General features: G+C 44.5%; 1 protein-coding gene across 1 annotated transcript in view; it reads right to left on the bottom strand.

The window, feature by feature from the left end:
- egfem1 (EGF-like and EMI domain containing 1) overlaps nucleotides 1-21,400 on the bottom strand; it is a gene marked incomplete at both ends in the record, with an annotated part of 72,966 nt that extends 51,566 nt beyond the window's left edge. Inside the window, 6 exons of the mRNA XM_080007348.1 lie at nucleotides 1,208-1,330; nucleotides 3,446-3,568; nucleotides 19,439-19,543; nucleotides 19,669-19,778; nucleotides 20,224-20,358; nucleotides 21,321-21,400. Of these exons, the coding sequence (XP_079863474.1) occupies nucleotides 1,208-1,330; nucleotides 3,446-3,568; nucleotides 19,439-19,543; nucleotides 19,669-19,778; nucleotides 20,224-20,358; nucleotides 21,321-21,400 (676 nt within the window). The remainder of the gene's footprint in view (nucleotides 1-1,207; nucleotides 1,331-3,445; nucleotides 3,569-19,438; nucleotides 19,544-19,668; nucleotides 19,779-20,223; nucleotides 20,359-21,320) is intronic.
- Between the last annotated feature and the right edge of the window lie 532 nt (nucleotides 21,401-21,932).

The raw sequence follows: 21,932 nt of genomic DNA, 5'->3' as shown, positions 1-21,932 counted from the left end.
TGTTACTGCTCGCAGTCCCGGTTGCTCTTTAATGATCTTTCCATGCCGTTTATTCCTAATTCATAATGACGTGCCAAATAAGGAAGTGGGCCTCGTGCCTTCTGGGGGCTCTAAACACAGACATGATGACACAGACGGGCTGTAAAACGAAAAGAAACGGCTGGCTCTTAGCAATGATGACTTCAGCAGATACATTGAGGAAACCCTTTGACCCCCCCGTGCCTATTTACTACCACTGAGGTAGAGCCGGCGAGTGGGAATTCATGTGACAGAGAATTTGGATCATGAGGGGGAAATAAAAACTATGTTCCTCAGGAAAGAATGCATGTCTAAATTAAATAACACATCCATCTTATCCATTATATATGGATTTTAGGATGTAAAAATTGGGGTGTATTGTAGGGAGAGCACAACACTTTACGTGCCAGCCATCCATCATTGTTAAAACGTGGGAGTATTGCACTGAAAAGAATCAATAATCCTCGGCCAGCGCACTTCCACTGTTAAGTGTTGGGAATATTTTCAAGGTACATATACAGCTCTGAACTTCTGTGGGAAATCCATGACACAAAGGACTAACATGCCGTCCCCCGGGCTGAATCGGGTATTCCGGAGTGTTCTCCCACAACAGACCTAGCTGTTGTGGAAACACACCGGAGGCTCTGTCGCCTTTTGTCAAGGTGTGGATCCAGCGGTCTCCACCAGATGTTCCCTCCGTGTCAGCGTGAAGCTCTAGTGCAAGGCAGAGTTCTGCTCCATGCCTATTTCACAATCTGAACGTTGCCAGTGGTGACGGCCAAATTAACGGGACCACGCTGTTGATGAGGTGGTCATACCCCATGCCCCCTGTACTGTAAGTGACGGCATTCTAATGAGGGAACTCGTTTAGAATATGGACAAACAACAATGTAACGATGGACATGAATGACGTAGGATGAGCCCACACACTCAATGTCCCAATAACCCTACCCCTTGTCTTCCACTTCTTCTACTTCTGCCCCAACCATTCTACTACCCCAACCCTTGTCTTCGACATCACCTGACACAAACCGATTTTAGGCTTGCTGGTTCAAAATGCTTTTCTCTGGCCAAAATCTGGCCAGGCAGAGAGGAAACCGGTAACCCTAACAGCTAAGCCTTACTTGCAATATTGTCCCAATAAAGCATCACCAGGTGTCACTGTCTTGCTATTTGAAAATGTACTTACCTATACAGGTCCGTCCATCGATGTGCATGCGGAACCCTTGGCTGCACTCACAGTGATAAGAACCCGGTGTGTTGACACATGTTTGCTGGCACCCGCCATTAAGCTCCTCACACTCATTGACATCTGAATACAGACACACACACACACACACACAGACGCACACACATTGGAGAGAAATATTAAACATATATACATGGATATCAGTCTGTATTTGTGTTGTTGCTGTTTTGTTGTCGATTCATTGTTCAGGCGTCTTCTCACCACTTGTTAGTTGCGACCCTGTCACAATTACAAGGGCAATAAAAAAAGCCCTGTTGGTGTTAGTGAGCGCATCTCCTCACGTGCAAATTCAGCCCCCTGATCATCTGCACAAGGGATTTGACATGAGTTTGTATGTAACATCATTTGCTTTTTACACATGCATGTCACATGGTAACACATTCTTGAGCTGGAAGAGGGAAGAACCCAGGAAAGCAAACCCGAACTCCCCCTTACAAGAGACCATCGGGCTTCACCACCCATCTGGACAACACATCACACTTCCTTAACAACACGCATTTTTTTCTCCTCTTTAAATGGCAAGGGTCCTGACTAGGGATGTAGGAGGGTATTTCTGATGATATTAAACACAAATATGCCGGGTAGCAAAGAACAGCTTAGCTTACGGTATGCAGCGTGTGTGCATTTAAAGTTCCTCGGCGGTTTAGGAAGGTACTAGTTCTTGGAAGAAATACTTCACCTAGCTTCTTTTTAGGGTGGCCTCTTTTGCAAGCCTTCCTATGTATGCGTGTATATGTGTGTGTGTGTGTGTGTGTGTGTGTGTGTGTGTGTGTGTGTGTGTGTATTTGCACAAGTGTGCACTTCTGTAGAAGGGGTGTTGTGAGGACAAGCCAGTAGTCACGCCGTCCCTCTCTGCACCTTCACCACTTCCAAGGACCGGCTCCCGCAGACCCGTGGGAACAGCTCTTCCCAGAACGACCTCAATACTATTTTAATTAGCGTGCTTCCAATAACATAGACGAAGAAGGGTCAAAGTGGTAACCTTTCCCCCAATGAAAGAGGTCTTTTCATAGCCATTGCATAGATCACTGTGATCAGGTTAAATGGACTCAAAATCCAACAACCTCAGATCCATTATTAAAGACAATGCCTCACGCATGCCAAGATAATAGACGGACAAGAGTTTTTATCTGAAGGTGTCAACATCTACCAGCCCCCTCATGCGAGAGCATTTCAGTCAGACACACAATGGCTGCTTTCACCGCTAATGGAGGACTGGGGTTGGTGAGGGGTTGGAGGGTGTGAAGGTTGCGTGGTCTGAATGTCTGAACGTTATCCTGTGACATCACCCGGCTCCTGACTTGGCCGTTGAGTTTGCGTCGAGACCTGGGCAAAACCGCACAAAGAGAGGAAAAACTAACGCCAGGTTGTGCTTAACGTCTCCTATCTTGCGAGACAGACAATGGCCTTTGAAGGTGCATATTCGTCGAAGATAATTCTCGGCTCTCTTGAGAACTATTTCTTTCGATTACACCCCCAAGTCAATAGAGAGAAGAGTGTTGAAGGCGCAGCTCATTTAGCCGTCGCTGTCAAAGGAAGTGGTCTCGTTACACAAGTTGTCCAGGACGGAATACTAGCTCTGAGCTTCCAGACAGTGCAATCATTCACCCAATATCCTGAACTCCAACAAGAGGAAATTCCACGGCTATTTTTTTTCTGGTGTTCAAAACGATCCTAGAATTTCTTGGTATAAATAATAAAAAGACCACACATGAAAGTTAAAACAAGAACCTGATGGAAATCATTGCTGATTCAGTTCTTCTCTGCGATGTGCTCACTAGACTCTAGACTCTATCCCTGTCGGTGGTAGAGTGACGATGGCATGTGTCCAAGGGGGTTAAAGGTCATGGTCACCCACCTGTAGCTATCCGACAAATGGAGCTCATCACCGTCTGCTTGCTCGGCATTCTGTCTGTCCAGACAGAGCCGGGTCTCCCCACCGCAAAGGGGGCTGTCTAAGGGGTTTCTAGAAGCCCGCTGCTGTTTGGCCAACTCAGCAACTTTATAACCTAAATTTAAAACCATTCCGAGGCTTCATTTTGGCCATTTCAATGTGAATGTGAATGTCATGTCCTAACGTTGCGTGAACAAAGATTCTTCCATTTTACATTGAGCAAGGTGTTCCATCGAAGCCCAAAACTTTGGACTGAGCATCTTCTTAGAATAATAAAATCTTACCCAGACACGACATGCCATCTGGACCAAGTCTGCTGCCCTCTGGACACTTGCAGTAGAAGCTGCCGATGGTGTTGCAGCAGTAGCCCTCACAGCCGCCTTCATTCACCTCACATTCATTCACATCTGAAAGAGAAGGATGTGCACGTTCAGCAGAAGGCTTTAGGGAAACCCACGGTGTAGACTTAAAGTTTTCTTTCGCGCTTTCCCAAGAGAATGCCACCCTTTGTTGAGACTATCGAAATGCAAAAAGGGAAACTTTTCAAATCTTCTATCAGGGATGGGACCATATTGTTTTAGTTCGGCTTTGTACTTTTCAGGCTAAAAGTGTCTGGAACAGGACAACCGCTGGAGCTACGGAAACAGTTGAGGTCTCGTTAGAACCGCAGAAAGAGTCGCAGAAATCTCTTCTCTATCGGTTCAAGTTTCATCCATATCGTTCTACCTACGGAGCAGGAAATAGTGAAAAAACGATTACATTTCACCAGAAGTAGCCAAACGTTCGTGCATCGCCCACATGCCAAGGTTCTAAGACTTCCGGTCGGGTGGTGGAGCGAGATGAGTTGAGGCCGCTTTGTGACGTCATCGTCCAATTGGTTGTATATACTGTATGTACAGGTTATGGCTTCGACGCACATTCGCACCGTGCGAGCTACGTGGTGCAGACTCCCTCCCTCTGTAGTGGTTACAAACTGCGAGTGTGAGCTGGGTGTAAAAGTGTGTGTGTGTGTGTGTGTGTGTGTGTGTGTGTGTGTGTGTGTGTGTGTGTGTGTGTGTGTGTGTGTGTGTGTGTGTGTGTGTGTGTGTGTGTGTAAACGTGTGTGTTTGTGTGTGTGTGTGTGTGTTGTGTGCCTTACCTGCTTGACGTCGACGGGGCTTTTCAATTTTTCATTATCTCTTTTGCCTTTTTTGTAAATATATAAAAGCATTCTATTCGCCGTGTCCCCCCTATTTTGGAGCATTGGAACCAGTCGTAACACACAAACTGTGGGAGTCCAAAACTGTCCAAAACATGCTCCGTGTTCTGTCCTCATATGGAGTTCGCTTGTGGCACCAGAGCAACGGGTCGGAACCGTCTCCATTTTATTTTGGTCCCAAAGGTTTGAAAAGTTGATGAGATGTCTCTGAGGGACATGGCGTATTTAATTCTTTGAATGCAACTGTGTTGTTGGGACCTTCCACACGGAGTGATTTCCTTCCACAGAGACACCGTGAGGCAGGACTCTGTGGACTACAGGTAATAGACAGCCACCTTCTAATTTTTAGGATAAAGTAATAATAACACGCAACAAGTGTATCAGCTTGGATTAGCAATTCTGCATGTCGCCAGAACTCGCCAGGAAAACTTGGGTCAACACATCATTACGTCAGTTCCATGGTACCTCCAAAATGTGTAATTGGTTGATAATGGATGCTGTGTATTGCTGCCTGCAGCTATATTTATTATTATTAGGGGTCCAGCCTTATTATTAGTGTTCGGAAGGCCCTTGTTGTTATTTTTTCGGGAAATAATTTTCGGAATTTTGAAGCCTAAAACTATCTGGAACACCAACTTCGGCCTAACACACGAACACGGTTGTCGTTTTGTTTGAACTGTGTCGTCACAAAGACCTTGTAGTTGAAGTTTCATCCAAATCGATCCATATACAGAGCAGATATTAGCGAAAGAACTACCAAATTTTGAGCGATATTACACAGACAAGACAGTACATCTGACGCCGAAATATGTCCAACTCAGCCAAAACTATCTGGAACACATACTTTGGCATAAGCTACGGACAGGGTTAAGGTGTTGTTCAAACTGGTGTGTCACAAGGATCTCGTGGTTTAAATTTCATCCAAATTGATCCCCATACGGAGCAAATATTAGTGAAAAACCAAACAACTTTGACCCAAAATATTCAGTTGGTCTTGGTTAACTGACACGTCCCACGTGTCGTTCTAAAATGAACGAGATGAGATTTAAAGTATGACATTGTATGATGTAATCATATTATTTACTTTAAATTTACAGATTCCGATTGAGAATGTCCAGTTGGACCGTGTCCAGTGTGCGGCGTGGACTCGGTCACTCTGTAGTGTTTAGACGTTACCAAACTATCAATTTACGAGTATATTTACCTGGTAGATGTCAGTAGATCTATTCGATTGACATTTTAAATGGATGGTCCCCATGACTTTAACGGATTAATGAAAAAAAAAATAAAAACCTATCCTTGAAAGTTTGTCAGCGCGTCCCTTGAAAACACTGAAATGTGCGTCTGAGTGATGCGTTTAAGATCCAGTGAGGCGTCTGAAAAATAAAAAACGTGCAATGTTTATTACGCTATTACGATAGTTTTAATCACACCTGAATATCATTTCAGTCTTGTAGCAATTAGTTTGAATCTGAAATAAAACAGGTTTTTCCTTCCTTGACCGCCGTCACGGACCCCTCCGTAGAGCGCAAGAATTGATTTTCCATGCTGTACTTTTGTCGCTCTCTCCAAGACTAGAATAGTTTCCAGCTCGGTTTGCTCGTTAAACCATCATTTCTTACCCCCTTCTTGTAGTGGTACAGTATAATGAACTCTTAAAGATAAATACGTAGCTTCTGTTTTACTACCAAATATAACATGTTTCCCTTTTATTTGTAGTTATGTTATAGCAGTTATGTTAACTGCATTAACTAATAACGTGACCATAACGTTAACTAATACCGCATAGTTTCAGAATGACAAAGTACAGTGTTTGGCCTTAAGTATAGGATTCCTCCTGATACTGGATTTAACTTGGATCTTCCAGTATTCTACAATGGAGGGAGGGAGGGATTGCCGATATTTTCCTCTTCGAGGCCACCATGGACGCTCAAAGATTAAGGACGGGGGAGTAAAAGAGGAGCATGGGTCAGTATTTGTTTTCCATCTGTTTAAGGATTTGTTGCGATACCTAGGTACCATAGTTTGTTTCCCTCTGAATAACAGGAAAGACAGAAATAAAGATGCATAGCAAGAGATAGGGTAATCTCTAATAGCCTGTAGACGGCTTGTTTGTCTGGATTGTGGCTGTACGACGAATAAAAGCGGCGTATAGCGGCAAAAAGGGAAAAAAGGGAAGGTTCCTCTGTTCCTGCTGTGCGAAAACGCCTGTATTTAAAATGTTGGAGCACACAAAACTACAGCCATTATCAAATGGAATTATCGAAAATACCAAAACTAGTAACTTTATGATCTTTTTTTTTTTGCCTTTTTTTAACTTTTTACTTTATCCTCTTTTCACAACTTCCTCCTCGCCGGCCATGTGGAGAGAATGCCAAGGCCAAAGCAGGATAAGAACGCGGCGCCTGTGTTGTTAGACCTGCAGCGGTACGCGGCTCCGTAAACTCACAGCTGCTTGCGCACTCACCACAACTGAAAGCCGGAGTACAACAAGACAACAAACCCAAAACAGAAACCGGAGAACCTAAGAAAGGGATCATGTGTGTGTTTTCAGTTTCCGTTTGAGGCCAGGAAAGACTTCAGCCATCCCTAAGGGAAAGAGTGTACCTTGCGATACTCATCATCGACAAACTAATGTCTTCAGAGCAGCTCATGTCCAAACACCAGCAGCGGGATGATGATATGAAAGGATTAATCCCATGGCTGAGGGGTGAGGTGAAAGAAGTAAAATCGCGATCAGTGATACGCATTCCCCTGTCTCAACAGATGTGAAGGATGAGGACACATTGGGAACGCTGATGATATCTACTGCAGGGATGGAGATCGGACGGTTGGATTGCATCCCCGAAATATGTTGGTGAGCCGACTTCAAGAGCAATGAGTAGAATAAAGTGGAACCTCAGAAACCAAGAATGGGCCGCCCTGCTTTGATATCAGGCCACACCCACGCTTGACTCCCGAGGACGAGCGCAATCGTCTGGCTCTTCCGTAAAGGCGGAGGGAGGAAAGGTAGCCACCAGAGCCCTGCTCTCTTACACATGGCCGCTTTGGTCCTTCTCCTTCATTGAGACCATGAGCTCTCAACGTGAGCTCAACGTCACACATCTCCAAAAATTAAAACCATCACCATCATCACCACCACCGAGAGGCAGAAGAGGACGCCGTGTTCGGCCAGGAAGCCGTCCGTTATCCTCCCGGTGAGGTGACGGCATCAGGGCTCGTTCCTCCCCGCGCCAAACTGCAAAGCCAGGGCTCTCGAATTGGACAAATTCAACTCTTCATTCAGGTGAAACCTCAACGGAAACGGCTCTGCTTCCCCGCAAACCTCAAATGGAGACGGATGGGCGCGTTCATTTGATCACCAATTCTAAGTATTTCCACTCATGTTTGGCTTTGCGGCTCAACATGGAAACCAGCTGCCCCCCCCCCCCCCCCGCTCCACAACACTGATCTCAGATGATTATTAGCGCGATGCTGAGGTCAAATCATGGGTCATGCCAAAGAGAAAATAGTCAACATGTGAGATCGATTCATTTTGAACCAAACGCTATAAAGATTGAGAAACTAATGTGAGTGGTCAATGAGTCCAGAAATATAAGAAGTTTCGCTAAACATACCATGTCTAGGAGATCCGTGTGGCGGAGGTGAAGAGTGCACAGAGTTTATTCGGGGTATTCACTTGATTTATAGCTTGCAAAAAATGTGTATCTGAACTTGGAAATTAGCGTAAAATGAAAATGTAATTTAAAACATCCAGTTGTGAACGGACAGACACAGGCCCAACACAGCGGTCGATGTAATCAAAACGAAATCCTGCTGGGCCTTGTTACTCACAGTTAGAGCTTGTCAAGCCGGTGGGGGAGATGGCTCTGTTAGGACCACGGCTCAGAAAGCCTTATGAATGGACGACCACAGAGAGAAAGTTCTGCAAAGGACGTGTGGTGCAATATATGATTAGACTGAGTTTTAATCTTATCAGAGCACATCAAAGTTACACAAATACACATTCTTACGCAGTCACCCGATCACCGCTGTGCATAGAGAAGGAATTCCTGCATACGCACGATCTTGACTCAACACGGGCCAAAACCTCATCTGTTTAACCAAAACATTACAGTGATAAAACTTTTCTTTTTTTGCGAATTTGCCAGCGCTCCTATCAATAGAGGGAATGTCGGAATGTTTATTTTTTTTTGCTTGATAGACATTATCACTATTAAAACTCTTTTCTCCTTTGCCTAGAATTGTAAAAAAAAAAAAATAATAATAATAATAACTTGCGTGGGATGAACTCCCAAAAAGCGCCAAAGCGCCAAAGGGAACAAACTACTGATAACTTTCCCGTTAATCGATAACATATTGCAAAATACTCTCTATTCTCCATAAGCCACAAATAATACAACTGAAACAGTGCAATTTGAATAGCCTGAAACCAATCAGAAGGGATTTTGAGTCGACTCAGTACAAACAGACCATGCCCATAGAGGAACGCAGCAGAGCAGACCGTTGCAATTTAAGGACCGGACCCAGAGTCCACTCAAAAGGAGGGAGAGGGATCACGAAGCACTTGATATGTGACATGGCCGATGCACGCCCGCTCCCCAAACCCCACAGTCCCCTGACACCGCAGCACCTGGAGGCTCTTCCTCAACGTCCAGCGCTCCTCATCCTCAGCGGCCTACCCCACACGGCCTCTCTACACACCACGCGTATGGGTCGTCAATCTTCGTCTCGGTGGACCGACGCGGCCGGATGACACGCCACTTACCTCATCTGACAATTTGTTCGACCTTCTACAACAATTGTATCCACTTCCTTTTCGCTCGGCCTTCCCTCCGTCCATCTACTCATCTTTCTCAAGGATCATCACCTTTCTCTCCACCTCTCTCATTGTAAATCTCTCCCTCCGAAGAAAAAACATACATTGCCCGTTCTGTTTCCCACATATTCACGCTGACACTGCGTGTCGATTTCCGATGGACGGCGCTAAACCGCAGGGGACCCCTCCATGGAGACTTTATTGTCTTCTGGTGTTAACGGCCTCTCATCAGGTACTGGATAGTGATGAATGGTTGGCTCTTTTTTGAGATTTGATTTATTTTTATTTTTGTGTGGAACGCAAAATGAAGGGCCCGTTTGCTGGAGTGACTCCCAACTGGTGAGTCAGTAAAAAAAAAAAGATCCGTTCGCTCGGAAGAAATTGTTTGCGAGTCTTGCATCGACAGCACTGTGGATAGCTGCTGGAGGGCTGTGGTGTATTACTGTCTGGGAACCAGCCCTGACTACTGCATACCTCATTAAGTACCCTTCTTTTTCACAGTACACACACACACAGACACACACACACATTCATACATGCAAACATTTCCACTTTCCCTTCCTCTCTGAGACCCCGCCCCTTTTGAAGCACTTTATGAGAAAATAAACCTGCACAGCCTCAACAGTACAGTATGAGTGTGTACGTCCATGTGACAGCATCACCCCCTCCCCACCCCTCTCGTGTTAAAAACATTAAAAACTCAAGGTCAGGAATGCTAAACAGTTCACCAGACCCCAGGCCCGTAACGAGTAGTTTTTGATCCAGGCAAAAAAAAAAAAAAAAAAAAAAGTTGTCAAACCTCACTCAATTCATAAGTGATTTACATCACCTCCAGCTTATGAGAGGAATGAAGTTTTATTTTCTGCGCTCCCCAGGCCCCGTTTTCCCACATTTCTCTCGTATCAAACGGAGGCAGGGACAGGCGAAGAACATCACTGGGTCAGAATGTAATTCAAACTAAGTTTAACGGCGTCTTTTACAGCTGTATCATGACTAAATATTTGAGATTGAAAAAGATAAGCGGAGATTCCCGTGCCTGACAAAAGGAAACTGTCCGGTGAGGATCTCAGCGCTGTTAGTGTTAAGATAGATACTAGATTCATCAAAAGGAAGCGTTCCACTTTCCTCAGTATTGCAAGGAATCGCAAACTTTGGGAATTGTGCCTATCACGCGGAACAAAACCAAAGCGAGAGACCAGCTAAGGAATTGTAGATTTCGAACCTGGAACGTGTTCTCTTTAAATAGAACCAGGACTGGCACAAATGAATATTTGGCATAATTAGAACCATCCCCCAAACCTGAAGAGGATTACGTATCGGTGCAGCGGTGGCTGCAAGTCTTTAAAAGAGCATTTTCTCTAGTTATATTTAGGGCAAGTCCCAGTGCTAGACTTAAACAACACTACACAACATGTACTACACAACATGTACTACACAACATATAGTACACAACACAGATTCATCAGTGAGAAGCGCAGGATCCTGGTGCTTTGCTCTCACGGGGCTTTGGGAACGGGCAAATCAATTGGCCGCATCAAGTGCTGTTAGCAAGAAAAACACAGAAGATCTAGCCAACTAAAGGTCAAAGGTCGTTCGTAGACGGCAGAGGGCCTTTTCGGAAGCCGTGGCTGAGAGGAACGAGAGCTCTGAGGTCCGCTTCGAGGTCCATGATGAGCATTGTCATGAGGATCTGGGATGGAACGCAACGGCCAACCAGGTTGAAGAAGGGGAACGAACGCTCACAGCTTGCAATCGTCCCAAAAGTGCCGGTGCTCATTTACATTTATTTGTTTGTCCCTCTGGGGGTAACTGTTTCTCTGCATGACCCCTCCTATCGTATCGTACGTATCTAGGAGCACATTCGGGAAAAGCAAAAAATGTAAGAAAAGTATAAGAATATAAGAAAAAACACATTGGCAAGAGATATTAGACAATCAAATAATGAAAAATATATTTATGTACTGTATATGTCTGTATGTACAGTATGCACAATGTGCTATATATATATATATATATATATAATATAGATTTATACAGTATATATATGGTAGCCGGGGTTGTAAAGGCGTACAAATGTATTTCTGTTCTTTATTACCGCTTGACGTTCTCACTCTCTTGGCCTCACTTTCTCTCTATTCTCCTCCACACGCTGAAGCAGCTGTCCTGCAGATTCGAACCTCATGGTCACTGTGCTGGTATCGCTCAACCTAAACACCTCACATGGTTTCCATTTGTTCTCTTTCGGCAAAGAATTTATGTGCCGATATAATGACGAAGATTTTCAATGGCTGCGCTTAAATCAAAGTTATACGGATGGCTGTCCCCCCCCCCCAAAAAAATTGCAGGGTGGACATTTTTTTATTGAATAATAAAAATTCATTGGTTTATTTTAGAGGTGCGGGACAAGTGCTCTAGGCTGCTTTTCACTCATCAAATGAGCTTCAGCACATACATCAACTCAGCTGACAATTGAGTTACTGATCCAAGAAACTGTAGATGAGTGGCAGTCGTCAGGTTTAACACCACAGAGCTCGTGTCCAAATATGTATAGAGCCGCAAAAATTACCTGTAAGCCGCACTATACAATGAGTGGCCAGTTCTCCATTAAAGCACCCTTTTCACTTTTCACCCTATCTAAGGGTGGCGTGAAGGATAAAGTGTATATTGTATGATATATACGGAAAATTTAGGATTTCCAGATACAATTTTAGCTCGTCCTTTAATTACAAAAACCAAATCTCACGGATAAAATGGAGAGTTAGCCTATGTTGCAATGATGACTTGTCCTAAACCCCTGAGTGTCTCTGAATTGTGTCCAAGTGCACCTGGAAAGGCCATTACCCGACCGTCCATCCCTCTGCAGAACAGATCACTGAACGCTGAGAAAAGGAAGAGGGGCGATCCTGTCTGTTCACCGAGAAGGACGGCTTATGTTTTACACAGATCTTCAGAAACGCAGCCAACGCTGATCAGGACGAGGCCCGTGAACCGCAAGGTTGTCGGGTCGGATCGGCCGCTGTATGGAGCTCGAAGTGCACTCGGTGCACCGGACAGACCACAATGAATGATTTAGGTTACGGGGAGGGGGGCTTGTTTAACGTGTTGGTGCCTCCCTCTCATATGGCAGCCATTACGGCCGTAATTAGCTTCTTCCTCTGATAGTAATGCTAAGCACGCAGCGCACAAGCTGCTTGGATTGTGGGAGTGTGAGTCCCGGCAACACCTCTAGGCAGGCTTCACCTCCAGGTGGGCTACACCTCCGGGCGGGCTACACCTCCAGGCGGGCTACACATTCAGGCGGGCAACACCTTCAGGTGAGCCATTCTTTCAGGCGGAAGACACCTTCAGGCCGGCTACAACCCGAAGCTTGTGTCTGGAATTTTCCTCATCACGCGTCCTGCTCGTACTCTGGATAAATGATCTCTGTGGTGGCGGTAATCTACTGTAAGGAAGGATGGGCAGAGCTAATTCCACCTCCGTCAACCACTGAATGATAATGGGAACAGCGCAACAGGTAGAACGCGGCGGCACCTTCTTGCGGTGGAAACAGCTCTCGGTTTTCGCGTGTTACACAGCGGTGTCAATCTCCTACGAACCGCTTCACCGGAGAATCCGTAACTGACATTGCAGGTGGACAGGATCCCAAATCCCATGTATGGTATTGTAGTTTTGGTACAGACGCCGGAACAGTAAACCACCTGGGCTTGGAAAACTTCCCAAAAAGAGGGTTTATTCGTTATTTACACCAAAGCCGAGCTTTCTCTCAGCACGGCAGACCTTTATCCCCAGCGGAGCAAATCTGGTTGAAAAGAAATTCCTCTGCACCATTGGAAAAGAAATTCTCCTCCGACTAAATGCTTATTAAAGACTCTTATTTCACGGATAATCTGGCAGTTAAAGCTGGAAGCTATTGGGGCTGTGGTTAAGGCTGCCGGCGGTTCCAGCAGCTTTGTGTTAATGATCATCATCCTTTCTGATTACCCGGATTAATACCTCCAAAATGTGGCCCGTCACGCGCGGCGTCACCAAAAATACATTTCTAGAGTAGTGAAACGACCGCTCTTCAACAGGAAGGATCGTGTTGCGCCTCAGCTGCCAATGCTAAAAATGAGACAAAATCGTCTTGTCCCGGAGGCTGAATACGGTCTGAGGGAAACACCTCTCGTGTTAACCTCTACTATCAACAAAATTATGCCAGCCAGAGAGAAAACCATGTTTGCCCACCTGTCGGTGGAAATGGAATGATTGGTACTGTATGTCTGTCCAGGGAAATATTGAACCAGAACAAAACAATAACCCTCATTTTAACAACCAGATGGCTTCTATTATATCTTTATTCTGAACAGTTTTCAGTATTAGGGGAAACACTTTGGACCAAATTCAAGCTCTTGAGTCAGTCCACTCGCTATTCCAATTAGTTCTCCAGCGTCGGCTTTAAACTGTGTTGTGACCGAAAACCGATTATGTAATCTCGCTTTCAGTTGTTTCAGTGATGTAGCTGCGATACCACAATACTTCCAAAATCAGCCCAAATATGTGTTTATATCTCTCAGATAGTGCGTAATCACCGGCTGTCATGCGATTCACCGCATATGTATATGACTGTATGTATGAGCCTGTGACAAATAACCTCCTGAATCTTGAATCTCTCAGATAGAACAATATTGCCAAACGCATTTTGTTGGTCAGGAGGTGGGAAACAAAATGCTGAAGGAGGAGTGACTCTGCAACTCAATCGAAACATCTGACTTTCATAGAGAATAAACTCTTGATAATTGTTGAGTCATTAATCAAATGACAGTGGAGAGAACATCTGGACTCCCTAAATGACCTCTGTCAAAAAACCATAACACGTTCTCCACACCATGCGTGCGTTCGTGTGCGGCTTTGGCCCACACGAAGCTCCTCAGATCGACAATACTGTGGATTATTCATTTCCGATGCGACTTGAACTCCACTCGAACGTGGAAACCGACTCAAATTGTTGAAGAAACCGAAAAAAGCATTTTGAAGATCAAACCGACTCCCGGGGGCCTCGGGCTGACGGGGAAGAAATCTAAGGAAGAAAACATCCCCGGTCAGACCCGTTCAGGATATACTGCCGAGCGTAACCCAAGAAGAACTCTTCGTCATGTGTGTTCCAACCGGTCGAGGAATGATGGGTGCGATGCAGAAAAACGGACACAGAAAAACTCTGCCGTGCGGCGGGGCGGTGTGGTCGAACGGAGCACCGGGATTTCAGCGTTTCTAATTGAGAATATTGCAAAAAAAAAAAAAAAAAAAAAAAGATCTTTAAAAACAAAACACAGTCCCGCAAACATTTACGCAGGGGAGGTCAAGCACAAACAGAACCCCAGAGACGAGGGGAGACGAGTGCATCAACATCCGCCCGGCGTGTCCCACACAAAGGAACTCTGATGTCCCTGCTCAAAGGCCTTCAAAGAGAAGTACACAGACACACATAGCACACACACACACACACACACACACACACACACACACACACGAGCAGGAATAAAGCCGCCCTTACAAGCATCAAATGCCTGAACACACACACATAGACATGCATACACAAAAAACAGGTCAATGTGGCAAGGACAGAGCGCAAGCGATCCAGACAGATGCTGTCTCTTTGAAGACACTCACGCACGCAAGTGCAATCGCACACACACACTTTTATCTGCTGTACGCACAAGGAGGATGAACTCTACTACCTAAAAACAACACAGAGCCTCCAAATACTTTCTTAGCCTTCTGACACTTTTTGCGTCCGCTGCTATCGAAAGGGGAAAACTTCAGGAAGAAAAGACAAACAATGAGGACAGAAAGTACCCGTACACACACACACACACACACACACACACTCAAATGGAGTCCTTCCTGCGGACGTGTGACTAACTCCCTGACCTGCGCTCACGTCTCAGCCTAGCTCTCTCATTAGCCAGCAGAGAGTGGTTCCAGTCCTCGGGCGCTGTTCATATAAAGCGCTCCTTCCAGCTAGCGAGGACCAGATGGGATCCGTCCTCGCGCTCGTGTCGTTCCTATTTTTCTATTTACCTCTGGCCGGGATCGGGGCAGTGATCTCACCAGAGCAGCGTCTCATCCACCGCTTCTAATTGATTGATTAAAACAGTGGCTTTTCACAGACGCAGGAACGCAGGCTTAAGTGTCTGAGAGCTATCGCGCGTTGGCCGGCGTCCAGGCTTGGCGATCACGGAGCCTCGCCCGGTGGCCCCCCGACCCCCGCGGCGGACAATGGTTTCCCCCACCGGGGCTTGGAAGTCATAGCAAAGAGGGGGACGACTCGACTCAAGGGGGGTGAACCCATGTCGAGCGATGGAGAGAGGAGGGGACTCTCGGTAACAATATATTTTTCTATCTTCTTTCTATATGTACGGTGGGAGAGAGCCGGGATGAGTTATGGAGAAAAGACGCAGCTGATAATCTGCACTCGGCAACCCCAACCCTGCTTTTCCCTTCTGTCTTCTGTCATTTTAATTACAGCGTCTAAAGGAGGCAGGTCAACAGTTGATACCGCTCAAGTTGGAACGTTTTTATTAGTCTTGGCCAAGGCCGGCGGTGGCTATGGGAACGGGCTCAGCCCACCCAAACGTGCGACCCAATCAAAAGTTAAAGCGCTCAAAACGTTTTATTGGCTTGAGACGAGAGACAGCAGGAAGTGATGCTTTGTTCCACGGGAACTCTGAAAACTGTAATATGTGTCGGCGGGAAGTAGTGCTGACCGATAGAGCGCATTTTCATCGTCATCACGATATGAACGTGCGCAAGAAACACACTGCAGAAGACAGCCCGAAACGCGACGAATAGGAAAAATCGCAGGGCTCGACGTTGCGAGCAGCAGGGAGACTGGCGGAGGGGATGGAAGGACAGACGTACGCCAGCGGGAGTGGAGCGCAGAGGCACGCATGCTTTCATAACCAAGACGCATGTTTGAGACGGAGAGCGAGTAGGGGCTTGTGAGCGAGTGTCGTAAATCTGGTGAATGTAGAGGTTCACTTTGCACGCTCACGCACACGCACATTCACACACACACACACACACATACACACACACACACACACACACACACACACACACACACAGGCCACGCGGACAACAAGGGTTCACTGCTTCAAAACCTCTCTCCATAAAGTGTACGGGATCCAGGGTAGTCGGCCATCTGTTAAAGTTCAATGGACAAGTGTGCAGAGTTGGCTCTCTGTTCCGGTATGTTTTGTTTCTGCAGAAGTTCATACGTTCCGGCCTGGTTACAGTGTAAAAATGATCATCTCAATTATTTTAGTGAATATTGTGGACACAATTATTGATCACGATTATTAATCCATTTTGGGGAGCAGAATTATTTTATGGCAATTTGTAAATCAAAAGAAAACTGCCTTCATGATAATAATGTATTTTATAAACCTATAAATAAATAAACTAAGGTAAGTGCTTAACTGACTTCTGTAGAGGATATATAATTCAATTAATTGTGTGTACCTGGCTACACATTTTTGTTGTCATTTGTAATCTTTGAGGCGTCTGGAAGGGAACGCAAAAACACAAATAGAATGAAAATATTTAAAAACACATACACAATGATCTGTAATCATAATAATCACAATATCTGTCACGTGATCCGCGTACTCCGTACTTGTGCATGCGAGCTGTGCGTGGCGCCATCTTGGTGAGGAGGCGATTGTCGATCACAAACTTCTTCCACAATACTGAACTGCCGATCTATATGACATTCGAACGACGCTGTGGTGTGGGGTTGGTGTGGTTTAAGCAGCCACACCTGCCTTGGGTCTAGGAAACTGGGGCCGGGACCAGGGTGGCTGTATGCCTTTTGCTTGTTGGAGTAATCGACAAGCAACAGGCAAAAGCCCCATCACCACACACACACACACACGAGGAGCCCTTGTCATGACATGCTTTCCATCTGCTCCCCGAAAAATGCCAGGGAGAATAATAATAATAAAAATCGGAATAATAATAATAATCATCATAATAATAATAATAATAATAATAATTATTATTATTATTATTATTATTATTATTATTATTATTATTATTATAATAAATACATGAAATAAATACATGACATGAAATTTGGCATCTTTGAGGATTTCCCAGAAGACTTTTCTTATTACCCCACAATGATCACACATTACAACATACAGTATATATAATTATTATGGGATGTACCGGGTAAAAGCAGAGGAACATGGCTTTGGCTTAGACTCTGGTCTTATAATTAAGCTGGAACGAAGACACACAGATCCATCCCGAGGGAGGAGAGGGAAAAGAGGGAAAAGCGTTTAAGGGCAAGAGATGAGGGGGAAATGGTCGTACATGATGTGGGGGACCGGGGGGGGGGGGGGTAAAAAGACAGGAGCAGCAGGAGAGGACAACAGAGAGCGATCAGTGAACCGTGTCTATCTCCTGTGCTCCCTATCTGCCACCCCGCCGTGTGAAAACCAAAGAGCCACCAAGCAAAAAAAATGCGGGAGAGAGTCAACCAACAGAAAACAACACATTCCTGTGAAATTTTTCACCTCGAGGAAGAGCTGTGCCATGGACCCCTGGTGGTCCAGCCCTTCCTACTGTGTGTGTGTGTGTGTGTGTGTGTGTGTGTGTGTGTGTGTGTGTGTGTGTGTGGAGGGTGTGTGTTGGGCTTGTTGGGCCAATCAGCCTCTGTACCATTTGTATATTGACTTTAGACCCAAAGAGACTCTGGCAACGCAAACAAAAAATACTAGAATAGAAGGACAATCTCGTAATTTATATGTTTGTGTATTTACTATAGCGGTAAAGAATGCTCTTTATTTTTGAGGCCAAAGTAATTAAATACGCACAGAGAATGTAAGGAAATGTCAAAACAACATCTTTTTTTCATTCAGCTCATTTCATTCACATATCATTAATACTACTAAAACATGAATGATAACCGTAATAATAATAATAATAATAATAATAATAATAATTATTATTATTATAATTATAATTATAATTATAATTATAATTATAATTATAATTATAATTAAAATTATAATTATAATTATAATTATAATAATTATTATAATTATAATAACAATAATAATAATAATAATAATAATAACAATAATAAAGATAATAATAATAATAATGTACAAATATTTGTTGTTGTTTTAACTTATATTTCGCTGTTTCTGAATTGTTTACACTTTTAATAGACTTTATAGGCTTGTGTTAACCTTGCTTTATATCCGCTCTTTTTCATGTTCTTCAATTGTTTTTTTTTATTATTCCACCTGCTTGTAAAGCACCTTGTAACAGTGTCTTTCATAAAAGCGTTGCTTACTTACTTAAAAATTGGAATAAAGTGGCATTCCTACTCAAAATAAACCTTCGCTTTAAGCCACTTGGGGAACATTCAAAGGGACTTCCATTGACATCCAGTTTTCATGGGATGAAAGTGGGGCGGAGCTAGCTACAGAACCCCGGACTCCAGCATTCAGAGGAAGTCCTCTCTCCATGAGAACACTTCTGGAACCTTTAACTACCCCCAGGACCCCCCAGGACCCCCGCCGAGCGGCCACAGCCCATCCCAGCCACCGGACGGGCTCATTGCGCTTCTCTAATTGAAAACACAAGGTCACATTTGACACAGATACAACAACGTCACCCTGTGACCACGTTCCTTCCCCCTCAAGAAACATTCAATCAGAACCTTTTTTTTTTTCCTTTTCATTTAAATGCACAGAAAACACACTAAGGGAATGACCCTCACTTGCAATGCAGCTGAGGCACAAAACAAAGATGAAAAAAATTAATCCCACAGGGATTCAATACGATTTAGAATTAGACCCTGAAATTGGCTTAGTGGTAGTAAAGAGTTTACCATTGTGACGGCCAGCGCTAATGTAACTTGAAGTGTTAGCCTTTCCTGTTAATCAGTGCACTGAGTCATTGACAGTACAGCACAGTAATGACGACGTACAGTATGAGGCCAATAACTAATAAATGTGAATAAATAAATATCAATGCAGGTCCCTCCTCCCCAACTTTTTCGGTAGAGCAGTGACAGTGATGTGGGATAAACCTTGGTGCTGATTGAATGGCAAAACTGCGTCTGAAGGTTCAAGGGGTGGTCGGATCATCTACGTCACCATAAATCAAAACATGGGAAGGGAGATGGATTCAACAAGACATTCAAAAGATTCAACTCATTTCAAAAGCTGTCTCAGGTCAAACGTCACTGCTGGACTGTGAACCCACCGTACTGGCACCGCGTCCCCTGGAATCCCTCCGGACACTGACATACCCGCTCTCCGCTCTGTGCACACCGGCCTCCATTGAAGCAGGTAGTGGCAGAACACACCCCTGCAGGAATGATAAGGGAGTGTATATATAGTATTCAGAATATACTGGAAAATAAGTACGGATAACTTCACAATACAGATCCAATAAAATACAGTGAAGTGATCACCACGTAGTAAAGCACTCACTGTGCAGACAGCCCGTCTCCTCCCCCTTACGAGTCCAACCCGGACAGCACCTGTAAACCTGGTGCAGGTCCATGCTATAGGCCTGTCTGTAGACGGTATAGTACCCCGTCCTGGAGAAGAAACATTACGTTATAGTCTACCCTAAATCAGGCTTTCCTAGGGACTTACAGGGTATAGACGCGGATACGCATGGAGTATATGCAGTACATGTATGTACTGTATAGGACTACATTACACAGTCCTCTCATAAAGTCGCATACTCAACTGGAGACATAACAAGAAATCGGTATTTTGACAGTAGGGATATCAATTTAAGTTTCTGGTGAAGGAAAAGGTGCAAAAGAATACTGATACCCTTCCTGTTCAACTAGTGCAAATGAAGGACGTTCACATCAAGACATCAAATCTACTCATGCAGAAAGCCTCAACGGCTAAGATGCGATCCCCATGTGATACCCGGGTCATCCTCATTGTGGAATTGAAATACATTGTGCGCCAATTGACTTTGTCAAAAAACCCAAAAACCAAGAATAAACATCGTATGGAAGCTCTCACCTCCTCTCGTAGCCCAGGCACCAGCGGTGGCCCGTGCAGCCCTGCTTCCACACCTTGACCATGCGCGTAAAGGCCTGGACGCAGGGCTGGCGCCGCCCCAGCATCGACAGCTCCTGGTCCGCACACACATTGGGCCTGCGTCCCAAAACATGCACACAGGAGGATGAGGAGGGAGAAAAGAGGTGGGGTTTTAAAATTCTTCAAAAATGATTGTAAAACTCCTATAATAGCCATCAGGACGTTGAGGGACAAAATGTTATTCTCATGGATACATGAGATTTTGGTATTTAATTGACACACCGCTTACGTTGCAAGCATGAATACATTTACATATAAATGTATATATAATAACACGTGCTCTACAGCTTCCTGGCTTAATTCCTTAATGAAATTGCAGGAAATATAGTCAAAAACATAAGACCCTCTGTGTGCCTGCACATGCGTAAGTGAGTGTGCATGCACATTTTTTTGCAAAACTATTTTCTGATGTTCCGTGTTTATTTGCATGAATGAAGGCTGGATGAAGGGCAGTATTCTTGTCATCATGGATGAGCTATATCCTGATGTTGTGACGGTAAAGTATTGGAAAACCCTTCGTTGCAGCAGACCATCTGGCTTCAGTACAGATCAGCCTGAGGTTAATTAAAACTGGACAGACCCTGCTGTAATAAACACATTTATGTAATGACGTCCAACACAAAAAAAAAAATACAAAATCCTCTCACTACTTGTCATGCAAAAAAATGACAATCAATCCCCAACCCTCGACGACGCAGCAGCACTAATAAAACAGATCACTCGACAAAACGTTTGCTGGTAGGGGGCAAGAAACAGCGCCTCCTAGTGGGGAATTAAATATAAATCCGAGCGACATAATGTTTGCAAAATTGATGGAACTTCGATGACCCCCAAAAGTTCAACGAGACCGATAGAATATGACAATTGACAAATTACGCAGAAAGGATTAAAAATGCATATGAATATGAATATTAGTCAGAATTGGTATGATGTCATGGAAGACGCGTCCCTCTGCAAATACACACATCTGTTGGGCAAATGTATCATTGCATAAAAATTAAAAGCCATTCACCACTTACATGCCAAGTTGCAGCTCCAGAGATGATGCGACGCGAGCGGTGGTGGAAATAACCCACAAAATCCAAATATCATTGAACATCATTTAGCCTGATAATTGTCTCTCCGGAGATCGGTTGTTTGCATCTAACCGTAAATGACAGAGCATCGCGTCAAATCCCAGTGTCTGAAAGGAGCTTCATTGCAGGTATTTGATTGTTTTGTGTGAGCAGCGCTTTATCCCTTTGAATGACTCCGCTGCGGTGCGCTCCTCGGGACGCACCTCCCACTTTTTACTGAGGGGCTCAACTCCAAAAACCTCATTCTCCAGTTGCACACAACTACTACTACTGCTACTACTACTACTACTGCTATAACTATTACTACTCCTACTATTACTACTATAACTATTACTACTACTACTATTACTACTACTACTACTACTACTCCTACTATAACTATTTCTACTACTACTACTACTACTACTTCTACTACTCCTACTACTCCTACTACTACTACTACTACTACTACTACAATTACTACTACAACTACGGCTACTCTTACTACTGCTACTACCTCAACTACTACTAAAACTACTATTACTACTACTGCTACAACTATTGCTACTCTTACTA

This window comes from Zeus faber (genome assembly GCF_960531495.2).
Source record: "Zeus faber genome assembly, chromosome: 9".
Taxonomy (NCBI): domain Eukaryota; kingdom Metazoa; phylum Chordata; class Actinopteri; order Zeiformes; family Zeidae; genus Zeus; species Zeus faber.
This window is presented reverse-complemented; position numbering and strand designations above follow the sequence as displayed.